Source organism: Canis lupus, chromosome X, assembly GCF_048164855.1.
Source record: "Canis lupus baileyi chromosome X, mCanLup2.hap1, whole genome shotgun sequence".
Lineage (NCBI taxonomy): Eukaryota > Metazoa > Chordata > Mammalia > Carnivora > Canidae > Canis > Canis lupus.
The window spans coordinates 77,278,325-77,298,553 of NC_132876.1; the positions used below are offsets into that span (position 1 = coordinate 77,278,325).

The 20,229-nt window shown below is 39.0% G+C and overlaps 1 protein-coding gene across 1 annotated transcript in view; it reads right to left on the reverse strand.

The window, feature by feature from the left end:
* Nucleotides 1-20,229, reverse strand: part of KLF8 (KLF transcription factor 8) — a 340,994-nt gene that overhangs the window by 60,198 nt on the left and 260,567 nt on the right. Inside the window, exon 2 of the mRNA XM_072815549.1 lies at nucleotides 4,160-4,233. Within this exon, the coding sequence (XP_072671650.1) occupies nucleotides 4,160-4,177 (18 nt within the window). The 5' untranslated portion in view covers nucleotides 4,178-4,233. The remainder of the gene's footprint in view (nucleotides 1-4,159; nucleotides 4,234-20,229) is intronic.

Here is a 20,229-nt window from a genome sequence, read left to right on the forward strand (position 1 = left end):
CAACAAAACCTCCATATTGAAAGTGAGGTGGTAGAGAACAATTTATCATGTTAATGGACAAGAAATAAAGCTGGAGTAGCTATCCTTACATCAGACAAACAGGATTTTAAACCAAAGACTAATAAGAGATGATAAAAGGCACTATAACATAATAAAAAATATCTATCCAACAAGAAGATCTAACAATTGAAAATGTTTATGCTCATAATTTGGGAGCAGCAAAATATATAAAGCAATAACAAACCTAAAGATACTCATTATAATAATAAAATAATACTAGGGGACTTTAACACCCCACTCACAGTAATGTACAGATCATCTAAGCAGAAGATCAACAAGGAAACAAGGGCCTTGAATGACATACTGGACCAGATGGACTTAATAGATATATTCAGAGCATTTAATCATAAAGCAAGAGAATACACATTCTTTTCCAGAGCACGTGGAACAGTCTTCAAAATAGATCACATACTGTGTCACAAATCAGGTCTCAACCAGCACAAAAAGATTGGTCATGCATATTTTCAGAACACAATGTTTTAAAACTTGAACTCAATCACAAGAAAAAAATTTGGAAACACCACAAATACATGGAAGTTAAAACACATCCGATTAAACAATGAATGGGTCAACCAGGAAATTAAGGAATTGAAAAAATACATGGAAGCAAATGAAAATGGAAACATGTTATTTCAGAAACTTTGGGATGGAGCAATGGCAGTCCTAAGAGAGAAGTATACAGTAATATAGGCTTTTCTCAAAAAACACTCACAAGTATACTCCTTAATCCCCATCACCTATTTAACCCAACCTCCCCTCTGGTTACCATCAGTTTCCTCTCTATAATTAAGAGTCTGTTTCTTGGCTTGCCTCTTTATTTTTCCCTTATGATCATTTCTTTGTGTTTTTTTTTCTTAAATTTCACATATGAGTGTAATCATATGGTATTTGTCTTTCTCTGACTGACTTATTTCGCTTAGTGTACTTTCAAGCTCTATCCATGCCATTGCAAATGTCAAGATTTCATTATTTTTATGCCTGAATAATATTTCATTGTATATATGTATACTACTTCTTCTTTATTCTTGGTCAATGGACACTTTGGGGGAAAGAAAGAATATCTGCATGTAAAAATGCTGAGTAGATGTATACTAATTTTTATTTTGAAACGGTTTTTCTTAAGATGCAATTTACTGTCATAAATTCATACATTTAAATATAAAATAAATAAAATAGCTCTTATTTAGAAATTGAAAGCAGGAAAGCAAGGCTAGAAATAAAATGAAAGAAGAAAATACCCCAGACAGTACAACAGGTGGAAAACAGAGGAAAGTATTTTTATGGTAGTAAAATAAAGCTTAGTCCCCTAAGCAGAAAGAGGAAAGCTGCTCTTGTACGCAGATCCTTCTAGTTTGTTCTAGGTTTAAACTAATCATTTTCATGTGTGGGCACACAAATACACACACACACACACACACACACACAGTCATAGTTTAAGTCAATAAGTCAGTTAGCTTTCTGAAACCCCAATTCTTCTCCAATGAGGAATCACGTGTTTACGTATTAGAGGATGGAGAAGTAGTTGGAGTTGAGAATTATTAAAAGTAGAGCTAACCTAAACCTAGAGGGATTTCAAATTTTACATCACCACCATATCAATAGCATCCAGAAATATAGTACCATGAGACAAAAGAATTCATCAATTTGTACAAACTAATGAAATAGGCAAGCCTAAAGGCTTAGGAGAAAATATCAAGCATGGCAGCAGCTGCATTCAGGTAAAATAATGTTAGACATGTATATATGTATTTTGTATGTATGTATGTGCATATATTGATTAGTACCTAGCATGATAATATGGAAAAATTATTACCTAGCACAAAACTATGAAACATATAAAATATAATATGGTGAAACACTTTTTCTTTCTCAAAGCATCTAAGGTTGTTTTGGGGTGTTGCATTACTATATATTAGAAATACATGTATAACACACTGTAGTGGGCTGAATGGTGTTCCCCCAAAATATATGTCCACATCCTAATCCCCAGAACCCATGAATATTACTTTATTTGGAAATAGTCTTTGTAGATATAATTAAGGATCTTGAGGAGATTATCCTGGATTATTTGGGTGGGCCCTAAATTCAATGACAACTGTCCTTAAACAGGTACACAGAGCAGAGACACACAGAGAGACACAGAGGAGAAAGTTATGTGAAGATGAAGATAGACACTGGAGTGCTGAGTCTACAAGCCAAGGAACACCTGCATTCACCAGGAGGTGGAAGTGGCAAGAAACATATTCTCTCTTAGGACCTTGGAAGGGATCATGGCAATGATACAAATTTGGACTTCTGGACTCTAGAACTATGAGAGAATACATTTATCCTGTTTTAAGCCACCAATTGGTGGTAATTTGTTGCAGTAACTCTAGGAAACCAATATGCCACATCAAACCTAGATTATAGGCATTTATTTTTAGCTGCACTAATCTCCTAAAAGTAAGTAAATAATATGCATAATAAGGATGTATCAGAAATTGTGTAAGGGGCACATAAATAATTGAAGTTTCAAAGACAAAAATTATCACTGTAAAATTTACATAAAGTTGTTGATGACTAGAGAACAAGTAATAAGCAGAGCCACATGAGTAACTGGTATAGATAATTTAGCATTCTGGGAACTCAAGTTCAAGTAGTTATCAGTGTAAGTTTTATGGAAGAGATGGAATTGAAATTTGGGCCCTGAGAAAAGTTGGGATTTGGTAAATTAGACAGGCTGATTGAAGGATGTTCCAGGCAGAAAGAATGGTGTGGGAAAAGGTGTCACTGAGAATCTTTTAGAAATATATGACTTTAGAACTTAAACCTGAGCAAAATGGGACTTCCACATCTAATGCAGAGTGTTTGCCTGTTAAATAAAAACAATCCTTGTTCTGGGTGTGCCCAAGGTCACAGTTTTCTTATGTAAAATGGGAATATTAATAATACCTATCTGTGATGATTAATTTTGTGTCAATTTGGGTGGATCACAGTCCTCAGATATTTGGTCAAACATTATTCTGAATGTTTCTGTGAAGATGTTTTTTAGGTGAAATTAACATTTTTAAAAAGATTTTATTTATTTATGTGACATAGAGATAGAGATAGATAGAGATAGAGATAGAGATAGAGATAGAGATGAGAGAGAGAGAGAGAGAGAGAGAGAGAACCAGTATACAAGCAGGAGGAGGGGCAAGGGAGAGGGAGAGCGGGAGCCCAATGCAGGGCTCTATCCCAGGACCCTGGGATTATGACCTGAACCAAAGCCAGGTGCTTAGCTGACTGAGACACCCAGGTGCTCCTGAAATTAACATTTAAATCACTGGACTTTGAGTAAAGCCAAATACCCTCCATAATGTGGGTTGGCCTCATTAAGTCATTTGAAGGCCTTAAAAAAATAAAGACTGAACTCCTACAAGCAGGAAAGAACTCTTCCAGATAACTGCCATTGGAACTGCAATTCTTCCCTGGCTCTCCAATCTGTCAGCCTACCCCCTATTAAATTTTGGATTCATCAGAATTCTACAGTCATGTGATCAAATTCCTTAACATCTCTTTCTCTCTCAATAGCTATGTAGATTGATAGATATAGATATATTTTTATTTTATATATAAAGATATATATGATTAATATATTGTTATTTATATCTATAGAGATATATATTATATATATATATATATATATACACATACATACATATAGAGAGACACAGATTGAGACATTACACATTCTGTTGGTTCTGTTTCTTTGGAGAACTCTAATATAGTATCCAACAGAGTTATTATGAAGATTAAATAAGACAATGTATTTAATCTTCAGAGTGCCTGAAATAGGAACAGTGTTAGGCAAATGGTTACTATTGTCTACCAAAGTGTCTAACTTGCCCCTACAGCATTGATTCCAGAGGCTAGATTTCTTTTAGGCCAGATCTATTCTGTATTCAGACCTGAAACCTTGTTTTCAGGAACTTCCTAGAAACCTTCCTTCCTCCTTTCATCCCTTTTCAGTTTCCAACACTTTGCTAGGGGAAAAAATGAGCTTTAGCTCATTAATGATTACCAAGTACTCAACATTATTATGGCTCAATATTTCTATCTCATTTTCCTGATAACTGACCTCTTTAAAGACATGCATTGAGCCACCTTCTGAATTAAGTTGGACTTCCAAGTTGTTTATGAGTTGATCCAGACCTGGAAAAAAGACAAGGGAAACACAATTTTAGAATAAGATCTAATCTATATGCATACAGTATGCCATTTACCTTTGGTTATACCTGTTTGCATTCTATGAACATCATCTTTCAAGACTTACTAGATTTTGAGAAGTTGGTGTTTGGACAACATTCTAATTTGTATATTCTACTCATCAAGATGGTCTTGGCTTGTCCACAACAATGTTAACTGCTCCCCACAAATCCTATATATATGAGAATCTACTTCTTCCAACCTCTTCAACCAGCCCCTACCTGCAAAGGATCCTATATGGATATTTACCCTAATGAGCTTTTTAACACATTATCACCAAACCTCTCTAAGGAAGTATTTTCTGTCTATCTCTCTTTTTTTTAAATTTATTTATGATAGTCACAGAGAGAGAAAGAGAGAGAGGCAGAGACATAGGCAGAGGGAGAAGCAGGCTTCATGCACCGGGAGCCCGATGTGGGATTCCCATCCCGGGTCTCCAGGATCGTGCCCTGGGCCAAAGGTAGGCGCTAAACTGCTGCGCCACCCAGGGATCCCTCTGTCTATCTCTCTTAAACAAGCTAGGTGGGGTTAATATAAGCAGTCTTCTATTTGCCTGTTCATTTGTCTTTCTATAAATAGAGAAACTTGGTGGCCCTATTATGCTGCCCTACACCATCATAATCATTCCTACCAGAAGCATCTACCAGCACTTGTTCAATCAGATTTCCTTTGATCTATCTACAGTTAATCTCACTAAAGAGGAAAACATAGCACCAGGAAGATAAATCCACAATTTGTTATAATTTAGTTGGTCAAATTTTGGATTAGTTTAAGTGTCTCCAAATCAATTACAATTAGTTTCCTCATTTATGACCTGATTGTATTTCAAAAGATAGTCCATCAATCAGTTAATTGCTTTTAATGTCAAATACATTTACCCATAAAAGTATTCATTTTATAGGTCACTTCACAATAGCCATTTAATATCTAATGTAGTTAAAATACAACAAATAGACAATGAGCAAAGACACAAAAGTATAATACACACAAAAAAGCAAAAAAATATAAAAATTATTTATTTATTTATTTATTGAATGTCAGGAATTGAAACCAGTCTTAATTTGATGGCGATAACACACAAAGAATCTTCTATTGGGATAATGAGGAAAATTCTGATTCACTATTAAAGAGTTTGGAGAATTTTGACACGTTAAAATAGCTCCAATTTAGCTAAGAGTGTAATATGCTAAGTAAAATAAGTCAATCAGAGAAAGAAAAATACCATATGATTTCACTTATATATGGAATTTGAGAAACAAAACAGATGAACATATGGGAGGAGGATAAAGAGAGGGAAACAAACCATAAGAGACTCTTAATTAGAGAACAAAATGAGGGCTGATGGAGGGCAGGGGGTGGGAGATGGGCTAGATGGGTAATGGGCATAAAGGAGGGCATTTGTTATGATGAACACTGGATGTTGTATGTAAGTGATGAACCACTGAGTTCTACTCCTGAACTAATACTGCATTGTATGCTAACTATAATTTACATAATCATTTGGAAAATAAAATTTAAAAAATAGCTCCAATTTTATCTCAAAACACATGAATTTTCTTTTCTTTGATCCAAGTGTGTGAATAGAACTGCCCACATATATATCCATCATTTTTTTTAATTTTTTTTAATTTATTTTTTATTGGTGTTCAATTTACTAACATACAGAATAACCCCCAGTGCCCGTCACCCATTCACTCCCACCCCCCGCCCTCCTCCCCTTCTACCACCCCTAGTTCGTTTCCCAGAGTTAGCAGTCTTTACGTTCTGTCTCCCTTTCTGATATTTCCCACACATTTCTTCTCCCTTCCCTTATATTCCCTTTCACTATTATTTATATTCCCCAAATGAATGAGAACATATAATGTTTGTCCTTCTCCGACTGACTTACTTCACTCAGCATAATACCATCAAGTTCCATCCACATTGAAGCAAATGGTGGGTATTTGTCATTTCTAATAGCTGAGTAATATTCCATTGTATACATAAACCACAACTTCTTTATCCATTCATCTTTCGTTGGACACCGAGGCTCCTTCCACAGTTTGGCTACCGTGGCCATTGCTGCTATAAACATCGGGGTGCAGGTGTCCTGGCGTTTCATTGCATTTGTATCTTTGGGGTAAATCCCCACAGTGCAATTGCTGGGTCGTAGGGCAGGTATATTTTTAACTGTTTGAGGAACCTCCACACAGTTTTCCAGAGTGGCTGCACCAGTTCACATTCCCACCAACAGTGTAAGAGGGTTCCCTTTTCTCCGCATCCCCTCCAACATTGGTTGTTTCCTGCCTTGTTAATTTGCCCCATTCTCACCGGTGTGAGGTGGTATCTCATTGTGGTTTTGATTTGTATTTCCCTGATGGCAAGTGATGCAGAGCATTTTCTCATATGCATGTTGGCCATGTCTATGTCTTCCTCTGTGAGATTTCTGTTCATGTCTTTTGCCCATTTCATGATTGGATTGTTTGTTTCTTTGGTGTTGAGTTTAATAAGTTCTTTATAGATCTTGGAAACTAGCCCTTTATCTGATAGGTCACTTGCAAATATCTTCTCCCATTCTGTAGGTTGTCTTTGAGTTTTGTTGACTGTATCCTTTGCTGTGCAAAAGCTTCTTATCTTGATGAAGTCCCAATAGTTCATTTTTGCTTTTGTTTCTTTTGCCTTCCTGGATGTACCTTGCAAGAAGTTACTATGGCCAAGTTCAAAAAGGGTGTTGCTTGTGTTCTTCTCTAGGATTTTGATGGAATCTTGTCTCACATTTAGATCTTTCATCCATTTTGAGTTTACCTTTGTGTATGGTGAAAGAGAGTGGTCTAGTTTCATTCTTCTGCATGTGGATGTCCAATTTTCCCAGCACCATTTATTGAAGAGACTGTCTTTCTTCCAATGGATAGTCTTTCCTCCTTTATCGAATATTAGTTGCCCATAAAGTTCAGGGTCCACTTCTGGATTCTCTATTCTGTTCCATTGATCTATGTGTCTGTTTTTGTGCCAGTACCACACTGTCTTGATGACCACAGCTTTGTAGTACAACCTGAAATCTGGCATTCTGATGCCCCCAGATATGGTTTTCATTTTAAAATTCCTCTGGCTATACGGGGTCTTTTCTGATTCCACACAAATCTTAAAATAATTTGTTCTAACTCTCTGAAGAAAGTCCATGGTATTTTGATAGGGATTGCATTAAACGTGTAAATTGCCCTGGGTAACATTACATTTTCACAATATTAATTCTGCCAATCCATGAGGATGGAATATTTTTCCATCTCTTTGTGCCTTCCTCAATTTCTTTCAGAAGTGTTCTATAGTTTTTAGCGTATAGATCCTTTACCTCTTTGGTCAGGTTTATTCCTAGGTATCTTATGCTTTTGGGTGCAATTGTAAATGGGATTGACTCCTTAATTTCTCTTTTTTCAGTCCCATTGTTAGTGTATAGAAATGCCACTGACTTCTGGGCATTGATTTTGTATCCTGCCACGCTACCGAATTGCTGTATGAGTTCTAGCAATCTTGGGGTGGAGACTTTTGGGTTTTCTATGTAGAGTATCATGTCATCGGCGAAGAGGGAGAGTTTGACTTCTTCTTTGCCAATTTGAATGCCTTTAATGTCTTTTTGTTGTCTGATTGCTGAGGCTAGGACTTCCAGTACTATGTTGAACAGCAGTGGTGAGAGTGGACATCCCTGTCTTGTTCCTGATCTTAGGGGAAAGGCTCCCAGTGCTTCCCCATTGAGAATGATATTTGCTGTGGGCTTTTCATAGATGGCTTTTAAGATGTCGAGGAATGTTCCCTCTATCCCTACACTCTGAAGAGTTTTGATCAGGAATGGATGCTGTCTTTTGTCAAATGCTTTCTCTGCATCCAATGAGAGGATCATATGGTTCTTGGTTTTTCTCTTGCTGATATGATGAATCACATTGATTGTTTTACGGGTGTTGAACCAGCCTTGTGTTCCAGGGATAAATCCTACTTGGTCATGGTGAATAATTTTCTTAATGTATTGTTGGATCCTATTGGCCAGTATCTTGTTGAGAATTTTTGCATCCATGTTCATCAGGGATATTGGTCTGTAATTCTCCTTTTTGGTAGGGTCTTTGTCTGGTTTTGGAATTAAGGTGATGCTGGCCTCATAGAACGAATTTGGAAGTACTCCATCTCTTTCTATCTTTCCAAACAGCTTTAGGAGAATAGGTATGGTTTCTTCTTTAAACGTTTGATAAAATTCCCCTGGGAAGCCATCTGGCCCTGGACTCTTGTGTCTTGGGAGGTTTTTGATGACTGCTTCAATTTCCTCCCTGGTTATTGGCCTGTTCAGGTTTTCTATTTCTTCCTGTTCCAGTTTTGGTAGTTTCTGGCTTTCCAGGAATGCGTCCATTTCTTCTAGATTGCCTAATTTATTGGCGTATAGCTGTTCATAATATGTTTTTAAAATCGTTTGTATTTCCTTGGTGTTGGTAGTGATCTCTCCTTTCTCATTCATGATTTTATTAATTTGAGTCTTCTCTCTCTTCTTTTTAATAAGGCTGGCTAATGGTTTATCTATCTTATTAATTCTTTCAAAGAACCAACTCCTGGTTCTGTTGATCTGTCCCACAGTTCTTCTGGTCTCAATTTCATTGAGTTCTGCTCGAATCTTTATTAACTCCCTTCTTCTCTTGGGTGTAGGATCTATTTGCTGTTTTTTCTCTAGCTCCTTTATGTGTAAGGTTAGCTTTTGTATTTGAGTTCTTTCCAGTTTTTGAATGGATGCTTGTATTGTGATGTATTTCCCCCTTAGGACTGCTTTTGCTGCATCCCAAAGATTTTGAATGGTTTTATCTTCATTCTCATTAGTTTCCATGAATCTTTTTAATTCTTCCTTAATTTCCTGGTTCACCCTTTTATCTTTTAGCAGGATGGTCCTTAACCGCCATGTGTTTGAGGTCCTTCCAAACTTCTTGTTGTGATTTAGTTCTAATTTCAAGGCATTATGGTCTGAGAATATGCAGGGGACAATCCCAATCTTTTGGTATCGGTTCAGACCCGATTTGTGACCCAATATGTGGTCTATTCTGGAGAAAGTTCCATGTGCGCTTGAGAAGAATGTGTATTCAGTTGAGTTTGGATGTAAAGTTCTGTAGATATCTGTGAAATCCATCTGGTCCAGTGTATCATTTAAAGCTCTCGTTTCTTTGGGGATGTTGTGCTTAGAAGATCTATCGAGTATAGAAAGAGCTAGATTGAAGTCTCCAAGTATAAGTGTATTATTATCTAAGTATTTCTTCACTTTGGTTAATAATTGATTTATATATTTGGCAGCTCCCACATTCGGGGCATATATATTGAGGATTGTTAAGTCCTCTTGTTGAATAGATCCTTTAAGTATGATATAGTGTCCCTCTTCATCTCTCACTACAGTCTTTGTGGTAAATTTTAGTTTGTCTGATATAAGGATAGCTACCCCTGCTTTCTTTTGAGGACCATTCGAATGGTAAATGGTTCTCCAACCTTTTATTTTCAGGCTGTAGGTGTCCTTCTGTCTAAAATGAGTCTCTTGTAGACAGCAAATAGATGGGTCCTGCTTTTTTATCCAGTTTGAAACCCTGCGCCTTTTGATGGGGTCATTAAGCCCGTTCACATTCAGAGTTACTATTGAGAGATATAAGTTTAGTGTCATCATGATATCTATTCAGTCCTTGTTTTTGTGGACTGTTCCACTGAACTTCTTCTTAAAGGGGAATTTTAAGAGTCCCCCTTAAAATTTCTTGCAGAGCTGTTTTGGAGGTCACATATTCTTTTAGTTGCTCCCTGTCTTGGAAGCTCTTTATCTCTCCTTCCATTTTGAATGAGAGCCTTGCTGGAGAAAGTATTCTTGGTTGCATGTTCTTCTCATTGAGGACCCTGAATATATCCTGCCAGCCGTTTCTGGCCTGCCAGGTCTCTGTGGAGAGGTCTGCTGTTACCCTAATACTCCTCCCCATAAAAGTCAGGGATTTCTTGTCTCTTGTTGCTTTAAGGATCTTCTCTTTATCTTTGGAATTTGCAAGCTTCACTATTAAATGTCGAGGTGTTGAACGGTTTTTATTGATTTTAGGGGGGGATCTCTCTATTTCCTGGATCTGAATGCCTGTTTCCCTTCCCAGATTAGGAAAGTTTTTAGCTAGAATTTGTTCAAATACATATTCTGGACCTCTGTCCCTTTCGGCGCCCTCGGGAACCCCAATTAAACGTAGGTTTTTCTTTCTCAGGCTGTCGTTTATTTCCCTTAATCTATCTTCATGGTCTTTTAATTGTTCGTCTCTTTTTTCCTCAGTTTCCCTCTTTGCTATCAACTTGTCTTCTAGGTCACTCACTCGTTCTTCCACCTCATTAACCCTCGTCGTTAGGACTTCTAGTTTGGATTGCATCTCATTCAGTTGATTTTTAATTTCTGCCTGATTAGCTCTAAATTCTGCAGTCATGAAGTCTCTTGAGTCCTTTATGCTTTTTTCTAGAGCGGCCAGTAGCTGTATAATAGTGCTTCTGAATTGGCTTTCTGACATTGAATTGTAATCCAGGTTTTGTAACTCTGTGGGAGAGAGGACTGTTTCTGATTCTTTCTTTTGAGGTGAGGTTTTCCTTCTAGTCATTTTGCTCAGTGCAGAGTGGCCAAAAGCAAGTTGTATTGGGAAAAAGAGAAAAAGAGAGGAGAGAAAGAAGGAAAGAAAAGAGAAAGAGAAAAAAAGGGAAGGAAAAAAAAAAAGAAGAAAAAGAGAAAAAGAAAGGAGACAAAAACGGGGCGGGGGAAGGAAACAAATCAAAAAGCAAAAAAAAAAAAAAAAAAAAAAGAACCACGGGGAGTATCTTCTGATTCTGTGTACTTTAAGTCCCTTGGCTTCTCCTGGAAGTTGTCAATCTAGCTGGTGTTCTGGGGGAGGGGCCTGTTGTGTTGATTTTCAGGTGTTAGCAGTTGGGGGAGCTGCTGTGCCCCTGCCTGGTGCAGGGCTCAGTGGGGGTTGTTTACCCTGTGAGGCCGCAGGAGGAACAGCCCCAGTGGCGGTGCCAGCTCTGGAAACCTGGATTCAGCTCCGGCAGGAACTCCGGCGCTCTCCGTCTGCAGGGCCTGGAGGCTCCGGGGCGGGGCCGCTGATCTGCTCAGCTGGGGCAGGAGCGTCCTTGCTGTCCTGGGCCCTCCTGGCCTCTGCCTGTCCCGGGGGGAGGCCGGATCCTGGGCTGTGTCCCGGCGCCCTGTGCTCCGGAGCCTGCGCTGTTGGATTCGCACTCCCGGGCCGCGCAACCCCCTCCTTGGAGCTGCCGCCCGAGCCCCTCCGAGCTGCTCCTGGAACCGCGCAGCCCCCTCTGCACGGAGCCTCTTCCTCTGCCCGAGCCCCTCGGAGCTGCTCCCGGGGCCGCGCAGCCCCCTCCGCGGAGCCGCCGCCTGAACCCCTCCGAGCTGCTCCGGGTCCCACCGGGTCCCGCCGTGCGCGCTGCAGCCCTTAGGGAGCTCGGCGCACTCTCCCGGGGCGCAGGTGTCTGGTCTGTTACTGTCCCGGGGAGCCTGAGGGCATCCCCACCCTCCTGGGTCCTGCTCCAACTCCCCGCGAGACCCTTTCCGCCCGGGAAGGTTGGTGCAGCTCCTGCTTCTCCGGGACGGGGCTCTCCTGTCCTGGGGACACTCGCCCCGGCCTCAGCCCGGCTCCTCGCGGGGCCCCTCCCCCTTGGAGGCCTTTGTTTCTTTATTTCTTTTTCCCCGTCTTCCTACCTTGATAGAAGCGCGAACTCTTCTCACTGTAGCATTCCAGGTGTTCTCTCTTTAATTCTCAGGCCGAATTCATAGATTTTCAGGATAATTTGAAGGTTTTCTAGGTAATTTGGTGGAGACAGGTGATTTCGGGACCCTACTCTTCTGCCATCTTGCTCCTCCCCTATATCCATCATTTATCAAGTATTTACTGATATAATTACTATGTGTCAGAGGTTATGCTAGGGACATTTTTATCAGTTTGGGATCTGAATCAACCAGACATAGAGTCAGCAAGTATTGCAGAGAGCACTGACCTGAGAGTTAGATACCCAGGGATTATATCCTATGATATTTGTCAAGGCATTTTTCTGTAAGCCACAACTTTTCCATCTAGAATTAAAAGATTTCAAACTTTTCTGTAGAGTCCTAAGGCTTCTGTGAAGCCTCTTGGGGGGTGAGGTCAGGGTTAGTAGAGGAAGAAGTATATTAGGGAATAAGCATGGAAGTCAGGCACAGAAAAATCCAATTTCCATTAGCCTAAGTTCTTTGCAAACAGAGATTTTCATCTTTGATATATGTTCTACTGATGTATTTCAAGAGCTTAGAACAGTACTTTGCACATGGTAGGTGTTCAAACACATCTGAAGGTTTTTGATGAGTGACAGAAAAGGAGAATGAAGAAACATGTCTTCTCAAGTACAGGAATTGGACAAAGGTGAGAAAGAATGAAAGAAAATTAGAAGAATTGCCCCCCTCAGTGCCCGTCACCCATTCACTTGAGGGGATGAGCACTGGGTGTTATTCTGTAAGTTGGCAAAGTGAACACCAATAAAAAATAAATTTATTATAAAAAAAGAAAAAGAAAATTAGAAGAATTGTTTATAAGAGATGCTTGAGGTGTAATTACCTAAGAAATATGAAGTGCCAGAGAAGGCAGCATTTTCTGATTTCAAGAAGGGAAAAAGGAGGTGTGATGGTAGAAAAAGAATGTTAGATCAGATGACTGTCATACAGTCCACGGGGCGGGGGGGGGGGCACCATGAAGCTCTGAGGGTTTGTTTGGTTGCTGCCAGAAACATTTGTAGGAGAGAATGGAGTAAATTTGGTTCTTCCTGTCCATTCACATATCCTTTTACCAGACCTCATCATTTTTAGCCAGACCAACTTAAAAAAGCCATTTCCTATCTGGTCTTCTTCAATTTCTATGGCTTATAAGGCTGAGGAAGTAAAATGGCTTTGACAAGATATTGAGTCCCTGTAAGTCTAAGATTTTTCACCTCTCAGGGGTGCAGTGGTGGTGGAGTACCAATTTAATAGGGTTAATATGAGGATTCCATGAACTAGTACATGGAAATATACTTAAAATAATTCTTGTCATATAAAAAGTTCTCAATATAATTAGCTATTATTATCATCACTATCATTATTATAGTTGATGGCCAGAATCTTTAGCTTAGGCATTAAGCAAGTCTTTCCTACTCAATGCGCTCATAAACCTTTCCACATTTTATGTTTATAATCTCAATTTTTAGCACCACCATCAACCTAGTCTCATTCTAAAAACCTCAGAGTCAGCCACCTTTGACTTTCATCTCCAGCCAACTGGCTATCAGTTGCAATTAATTCTACAGCAGAAATATCTTTTAAAGCAGTCCTTCATCATCTTCTAGTCACTTGTCTTTCTAATCCATATTCCACATTGCTAAGTATGGTTAAAAGGTGTGGACTCTAGAGTGAGTGCCTGGCTCTATAACTTCCTTTTTTTGAATATTTTATTTATTTATTTTAGAGAAAGGCAAGAATGGCAAAGGGAGATGGAGAGAGAGAATCTCAAGCAGCCTCCCTGATGAGTGTGGTGGCCAAAGTGTAGCGCAGTCCCAAAACCCTAGACCATCACCCGAGCTGAAATCAAGAGTCAAGAGTGTGATGCTTAACAGACTGAGCCACCCAGGTCTGCCCCCCACCCCACTCTGTAACTTCTTAACAACGAGACCTTGGACAAGTTTTTTCCACCTCCCTGTGTCTATTTCCATATCTGTAAAATGGGAATAATAATAGTACCAGTTTATACAGTTGTCATAAGGATTTATCAAATTAATATGTATTCAAGTATTTACAACATTTCCTGGCACAAAGAGACATTGTCTATCTGTTTCCCTGACCATCATGTAAGCTTCTCAAAAGTTAACTAGTAACTATTACATACCTTCCTTTGTAGCTTTTAGCAGAGTATCTCCTCTGCTAATTAATATGCTATTAGTGTCCGATGTGCTAATTAATGTTCAATGAATGGATGATAATGGGAATAAAGAAGGTTATTTAACAGCAAATATAATATTGTAATATTAAATAATGCTAATATTATTTAACAGCAATAATCAAAGAGTATGGATAATACATCTGGCCCCGCCCCTACCACCAATATTTTAGTCAAATAACATAAGGGAGATAGCTGACAATTAGGAATGTCTCAGCCATTTCTCCTTAGTATCCTCTCACTTGAAGAACAGCCAAATTGGAATAGCCATTAAATGACTCTAAGATAACTCTGAACAACATTCTAAATGTTGGGGAGAGTACATATAGGGAAAGCTATCCAAAAAGTATGTAACCACTTTCTTTAAAAAATGTTTTAATATTTAGTCAGCCAAAATTTAAAACTGAAGGAAATTTGGGCCTAGAGAATAGTCTCAAAGAAAGCTCAGTTTTCTATTTTAAAAAAAGAGGAATTTTTAAGCCTTTTGCTTTTCTCTAGATTTGGAGCTGCTACTCGTCTGAGATCAGACAGCTGCACAGAAGCTATGAAGAAAGTGGTGAGGACAAGTGCAAAAGGATGTAAGGTATGTCCTGGGTCATGGAGATATGAATTAAACAGTCAGGAGGGTTTCATAAATGCAGAACACCTACTTTAGATAATAACTGTCTTTCTGTCTGGAAGCTGGACTGTTTGGTCCTTCTCCTGAGGTAGTACTGGAGGAGGACATAGAGGAGGAGATAAGGAGGATTGAGCCTCATCCACAGCAGGTCAATGTCTCATATATGCAGAACATCAAAACCATATTCCAGGGACTATGATCATAGAAATTTGACATGATTATTTTACCTTTGTCATAGTCCCAGGATTACTTTGTTATCAAAGTGGCATTTTCCACAGCAATCTGTTTTGTTAAAGTGAACAGTTCCTTTAACTTATATGAGTAGAGGAGAGGTGGGGCAAGATGGCAGAGGAGGAGGGGTCCTCAACTCACCTGGGCCCACCAACTTATATAGATAATTTACAAATCATCCTGAACACCTACGAATTCGGCCTGAGATATATTTATTTATTATTTTTATTAGAGATCAATTTGCCAACATATAGCATAAGACCCAGAGCTCATCCTGTCAAATGCCCCCTCAGTACCTGTCACCCAGTCACTCCAACCCCCCACCCACCTCCCTATCCACCACCATTTGTTCATTTCCAAGAGTTAGGTATCTCTCATTTTCTGTCACCCTCACTGATATTTCCCACTCATTTTTTCTTCTTTCCCCTTTATTCCCTTTAACTTTATTCCCTTGGATACTAGCGCATTATCAGATTTTTCCCCTATTCCCCTTCTTCCCTTGTTATATTCCCCAAACGAATGAGACCATATAATGTTTGTACTTCTCCAACTGACTTACTTCACTCAATAATACCCTCCAGTTCCATCCACGTTGAAGCAAATGGTGGGTATCTGTCATTTCTAATGGATGAGTAATATTTCATTGTATACATATAAACCACATCCTCAGGATCCCTGGGTGGCGCAGCGGTTTGGCGCCTGCCTTTGGCCCAGGGCGCGATTCTGGAGACCCGGGATCGAATCCCACATCGGGCTCCTAGTGCGTGGAGCCTGCTTCTCCCTCTGCCTGTGTCTCTGCCTCTCTCTCTTTCTCTCTGTGTGACTATCATAAATAAATAAAAATTTAAAAAATTTTTTAAAAAAATAAACCACATCCTCTTTATCCATTCATCTTTTGATGGACACTGAGGCTCCTTCCACAGTTTGGCTATTGTGGACATTGCTGCTATAAACATAGGGGTGCAGGTGTTCCGGCGTTTCACTGCATCTGTATCTTTGGGGTAAATCCCCAGCAGTGCAATTGCTGGGTTGTAGGGCAGATCGTTTTTAACTCTTTGAGGAACCTCCACACAGTTTTCAGGAGTGGATACACCAGTTCATATTTCCACAAATAGTGCAAGAGGGTCCCCTTTCTCCACATCCTCTCCAACATTTGTTATTTCCTCCTGTCTTGTTAATTTTCACCATTCTCATTGGTGTGAGGTGGTATCTCATTGTGGTTTTGATTTGTATTTCCCTGATGACCAGTGATGCGGAGCATTTTCCCATGTGCTTGTTGGCCATGTCTATGTCTTTCCCTGTGAAATTTCTGTTCATGCTTTTTGCCCATTTCATGATTGGATTGTTTGTTTCTTTGCTGTTGAGTTTAAAAAGTTCTTTATAAATCTTGGATACTAGCCCTTTATCAGATATGTCATTTTGCAAATATCTTCTCCCATTCTGTAGGTTGTCTTTTAGTTTTGTTGACTGTTTCTTTTGCTGTACAGAAGCTTTTTAACTTGACTAAACCCCAATAGTTCATTTTTGCTTTTCTTTCCCTTGCCTTCATCGATGTATTTCGCAAGAAGTTGCTGTGGCCAAGCTCAAAATGGGTGTTGCCTGTGCTTTCCTCTAGGAATGTGATGAATACTTTTTTAAAAAATATTTTATTTATTCGAGAGAGGGAGAGAGAGAGAGAGAGAGAGAGACAGGCAGAGAGAGAAGCAGGCTCCATGCAGGAAGCCTGATGCGGGACTCATTCCCAGGACTCCAGAATCACGCCCTGAGCCAAAGACAGGTGCTAAACCACTGAGCAACCCAGGGATCCCCGAAAGTGATGAATTCTTGTCTCACATTTAGATCTGCCATCCATTTTGAGTTTACCTTTGTGTGTGGTGTAAGAGAATGGTATAGTTTCATTCTTCTGTACATGGCTGTGCAATTTCCCCAGCATCATTTATTGAAGAGACTGTCCTTTCCCCAGTGGATAGTCTTTCTTGATTTGTTGAATATTAGTTGACCATAGAGTTGAGGGCCCATTTCTGGGTTCTCTATTCTGTTCCATTGGTTTATGTGTCTGTTTTTATAGCAGTACCACAGTGTCTTGATGATCACAGCTCTATAGTACAATTTGAAATCCAGCATTGTGATGCCCCCCGCCCCGGCTCTGGTTTTCCTTTTCAATATTCCCCCGGGGTTTCGGGGTCTTTTCTGATTCCACACAAACCTTAAGATGATTTCTTCCAACTCTCTGAAGAAAGTCCATGGTATCTTGATAGGTATTGCATTAAATGTGTATATTGCCCTGTGTAGCATTGACATTTTCACAGTATTAATTCTTCCAATCCATGAGCATGGAATATTTTTCCATCTCTTTGTGTCTTCCTCCATTTCTTTCAGAAGTGTTCTGTAGTTTTTAGGGTATAGATTCCTTATTCCTAGGTATCTTATCCTTTTGGGTGTAATTGTAAATGGTATTGACTCCTTAATTTCTCTTTCTTCAGTTTCATTATTAGTGTATAGATATACTACTGATTTCTGGCATTGATTTTGTATCCTGCCACACTGCCGAATTGCTGCATGAGTTATATCAATCTTGGGGTGGAGTTTTTGGGTTTTCTACATACAGTATCATGTCATCTGCAAAGAGGAAGAGTTTAACTTCTTCATTGCCAATTTGAATGCCTTTTATTTTTTTGTTGTTGTTTGATTGTTGAGGCTAGGACTTCTAGTATTGTGTTGGATAACAGTGGTGGGAGTGGACATCCAAGTCATGTTCCTGATCTTAGGGGAAAAGCTGTCAGTTTTTCCCCATTGAGAATGATATTTGCTGTGGGCTTTTTGTAGATGGCTTTTAAGATGCTGAGGAATGTTCCCTCTATCCCTACACTCTGAGGAGATGTGACCAGGAATGGATGCCGTATTTTGTCAAATAATTTCCCTGCATCTATTGAAAGAATCATGTGGTTGGGTTTTTTCTTGTTGATATGATCAATCACAGTGTTTGCTTTATGATTGTTGAACTAGCCTTGCATCCCAGGGATAAATCCCACTTGGTCATGGTGAATAATCTTCCTAAGGTACCGGTGGATCCTACTGGCTAGTATCTTGTTGAGAATTTTTGCATCTGTGTTCATCAGGGATATTGGTCAATAATTCTCCTTTTTGCTGGGGTTTGTCTGGTTTTGGAATTAACGTGATGCTTGCTTCATAGAACGAGTTTGGAAGTATTCCATCCCTTTCTATTTTTCAGAACAGCTATAGTAGAAAAAGTATTATTTCTTCCTTAAACATTTGAAGGAATTCCCCAGAGAGGCCATCTGGTCCTTGGCTTTTGTGTCTCGGGAGGTTTTTGATGACTGCTTCAAAGTCCTCCCTGGTTATTGGCCTGTTCAGGTTTCCTATTTCTTCCTGTTCCAGTTTTGGTTTGTGGTTTTCCGGAGATGCATCCATTTCTTCTAGATTGCCTATTATATTGGTGTATAACTTCTCATAATACGTTTTAAAAATTGTTGTATTTCCTTGGTATTGGCTGTGATTTCATTCATCATTTTATGAATTAGAGTCTTTTCTCTTTTGTTTTTAATAAGGCTGGCTAATGGTTTATCTATCTTATTAATTCTTTCAAAGAACAAACTCTTGGTTTTGTTTATCTGTTCTACAGTTCTTCTGGTCTTTATTTCATTGAGTTCTACTCGAGTCTTTATTAACTCTATTCTTCTGCTTGGTGTAGGTTTTATTTGCTGTTCTTTCTCCAGTTCCTTTAGGTGCAATTTTAGCTTGTGTATTTCAGTTTTTCCCAAATTTTTGTGGGATGCTTGTATTAAGATGTATTTCCCTCTCACGACTGCTTTTCTTGTATCCCAAAGATTTTGAATGGTTGTATCTTCATTCTCATTAGTTTCCATGAATATTTTTAATTCTTCTCTAATTTCCAGGTTGACCCTTTCATCTTTTAGCAGGGGGATCTTTCATCTCCATGTATTTGAATTTCTTCCAAATTTCTTCTTGTGATTTAGTTCAAATTTCAAAGCATTATGATCTGAAAATATGCATGGGATAATCCCAATCTTTTGGTATCACAAGACCTGATTTGTGACTAGGACGTGGTTTATTCTGGAGAAAGTTCCATGTGCACTTGAGAAGAATGTGTATTCAGTTGCATTTGGATGTAAAGTTCTGTAAATATCTGTGAAATCCATCTGGTTCACTGTATCATTTAAATCTTTTTCTTTGGACATGTTGTGCTTAGAAGATCTGTCATTTGCAGAAATCTTCGTGTTAAATTCTCCCACTATTAGTGTATTATCTAAGTATGTCTTTACTTTGGTTATTAATTGATTGATATACTTGGCAGCCCCCACATTAGGGGCATATATATTCATGACTGTTACCACTTCTTGTTCGATAGATGCTGTAAGTATGATATAGTGTCCCTCTTCATCTCTTACTACAGTCTTGGGGATAAACTTTAATTTATCTGATATGAGGATTGCTACCCCAGCTTTCTTTTGAGGACATTAGAGTGGTAAATCGTTCTTCAACCTTTCATTTTCAGGCTAGAGGTGTCTTTAAGTCTCAAATGAGTCTCTTGTAGACAGCAAAGAGATGGGTCTTGTTTTTTTGACCAGTCTGAAACCCTACATCTTTTGATGGGATCATTAAGCCCATTCACGTTCAAAGTTACTATTGAAGTATATGAATGTAGTGTCATCATGATACTATTCAGTCCCTGTTTTTGTGGATTGTTCCCTTGAACTTCCTCTTTCTATTACAGAATCCTCCTTAGTATTTCTAGCAGAGCTGGCTTTGTGGTCACAAATTCTTTCAGTTTCTGCCTATCTTGGAAGCTCTTTCTCTCTCCTATTCTGAATGAGAGCCTTGCTGGATAAAGTCTTCTTGGCTGCATGTTCTTCTCATTTAGGACCCTGAATATATCCTGCCAGCCCTTTCTGGCATGCCAGGTCTCTGTGGAGCGGTCTGCTGTTAATCTAATATTTCTCCCCATATAAGTTAGGGATCTCTTATCTCTTGCTGTTTTAAAGGTTTTCTCTTTGTCTTTGGAATTTGCAAGTTTCAGTATTAAATATCAAGGTGTTGAATGGTTTCTATTGATTTTAAGGGGGATTTCTCTATCTCCTGTATCTGAATGCCTGT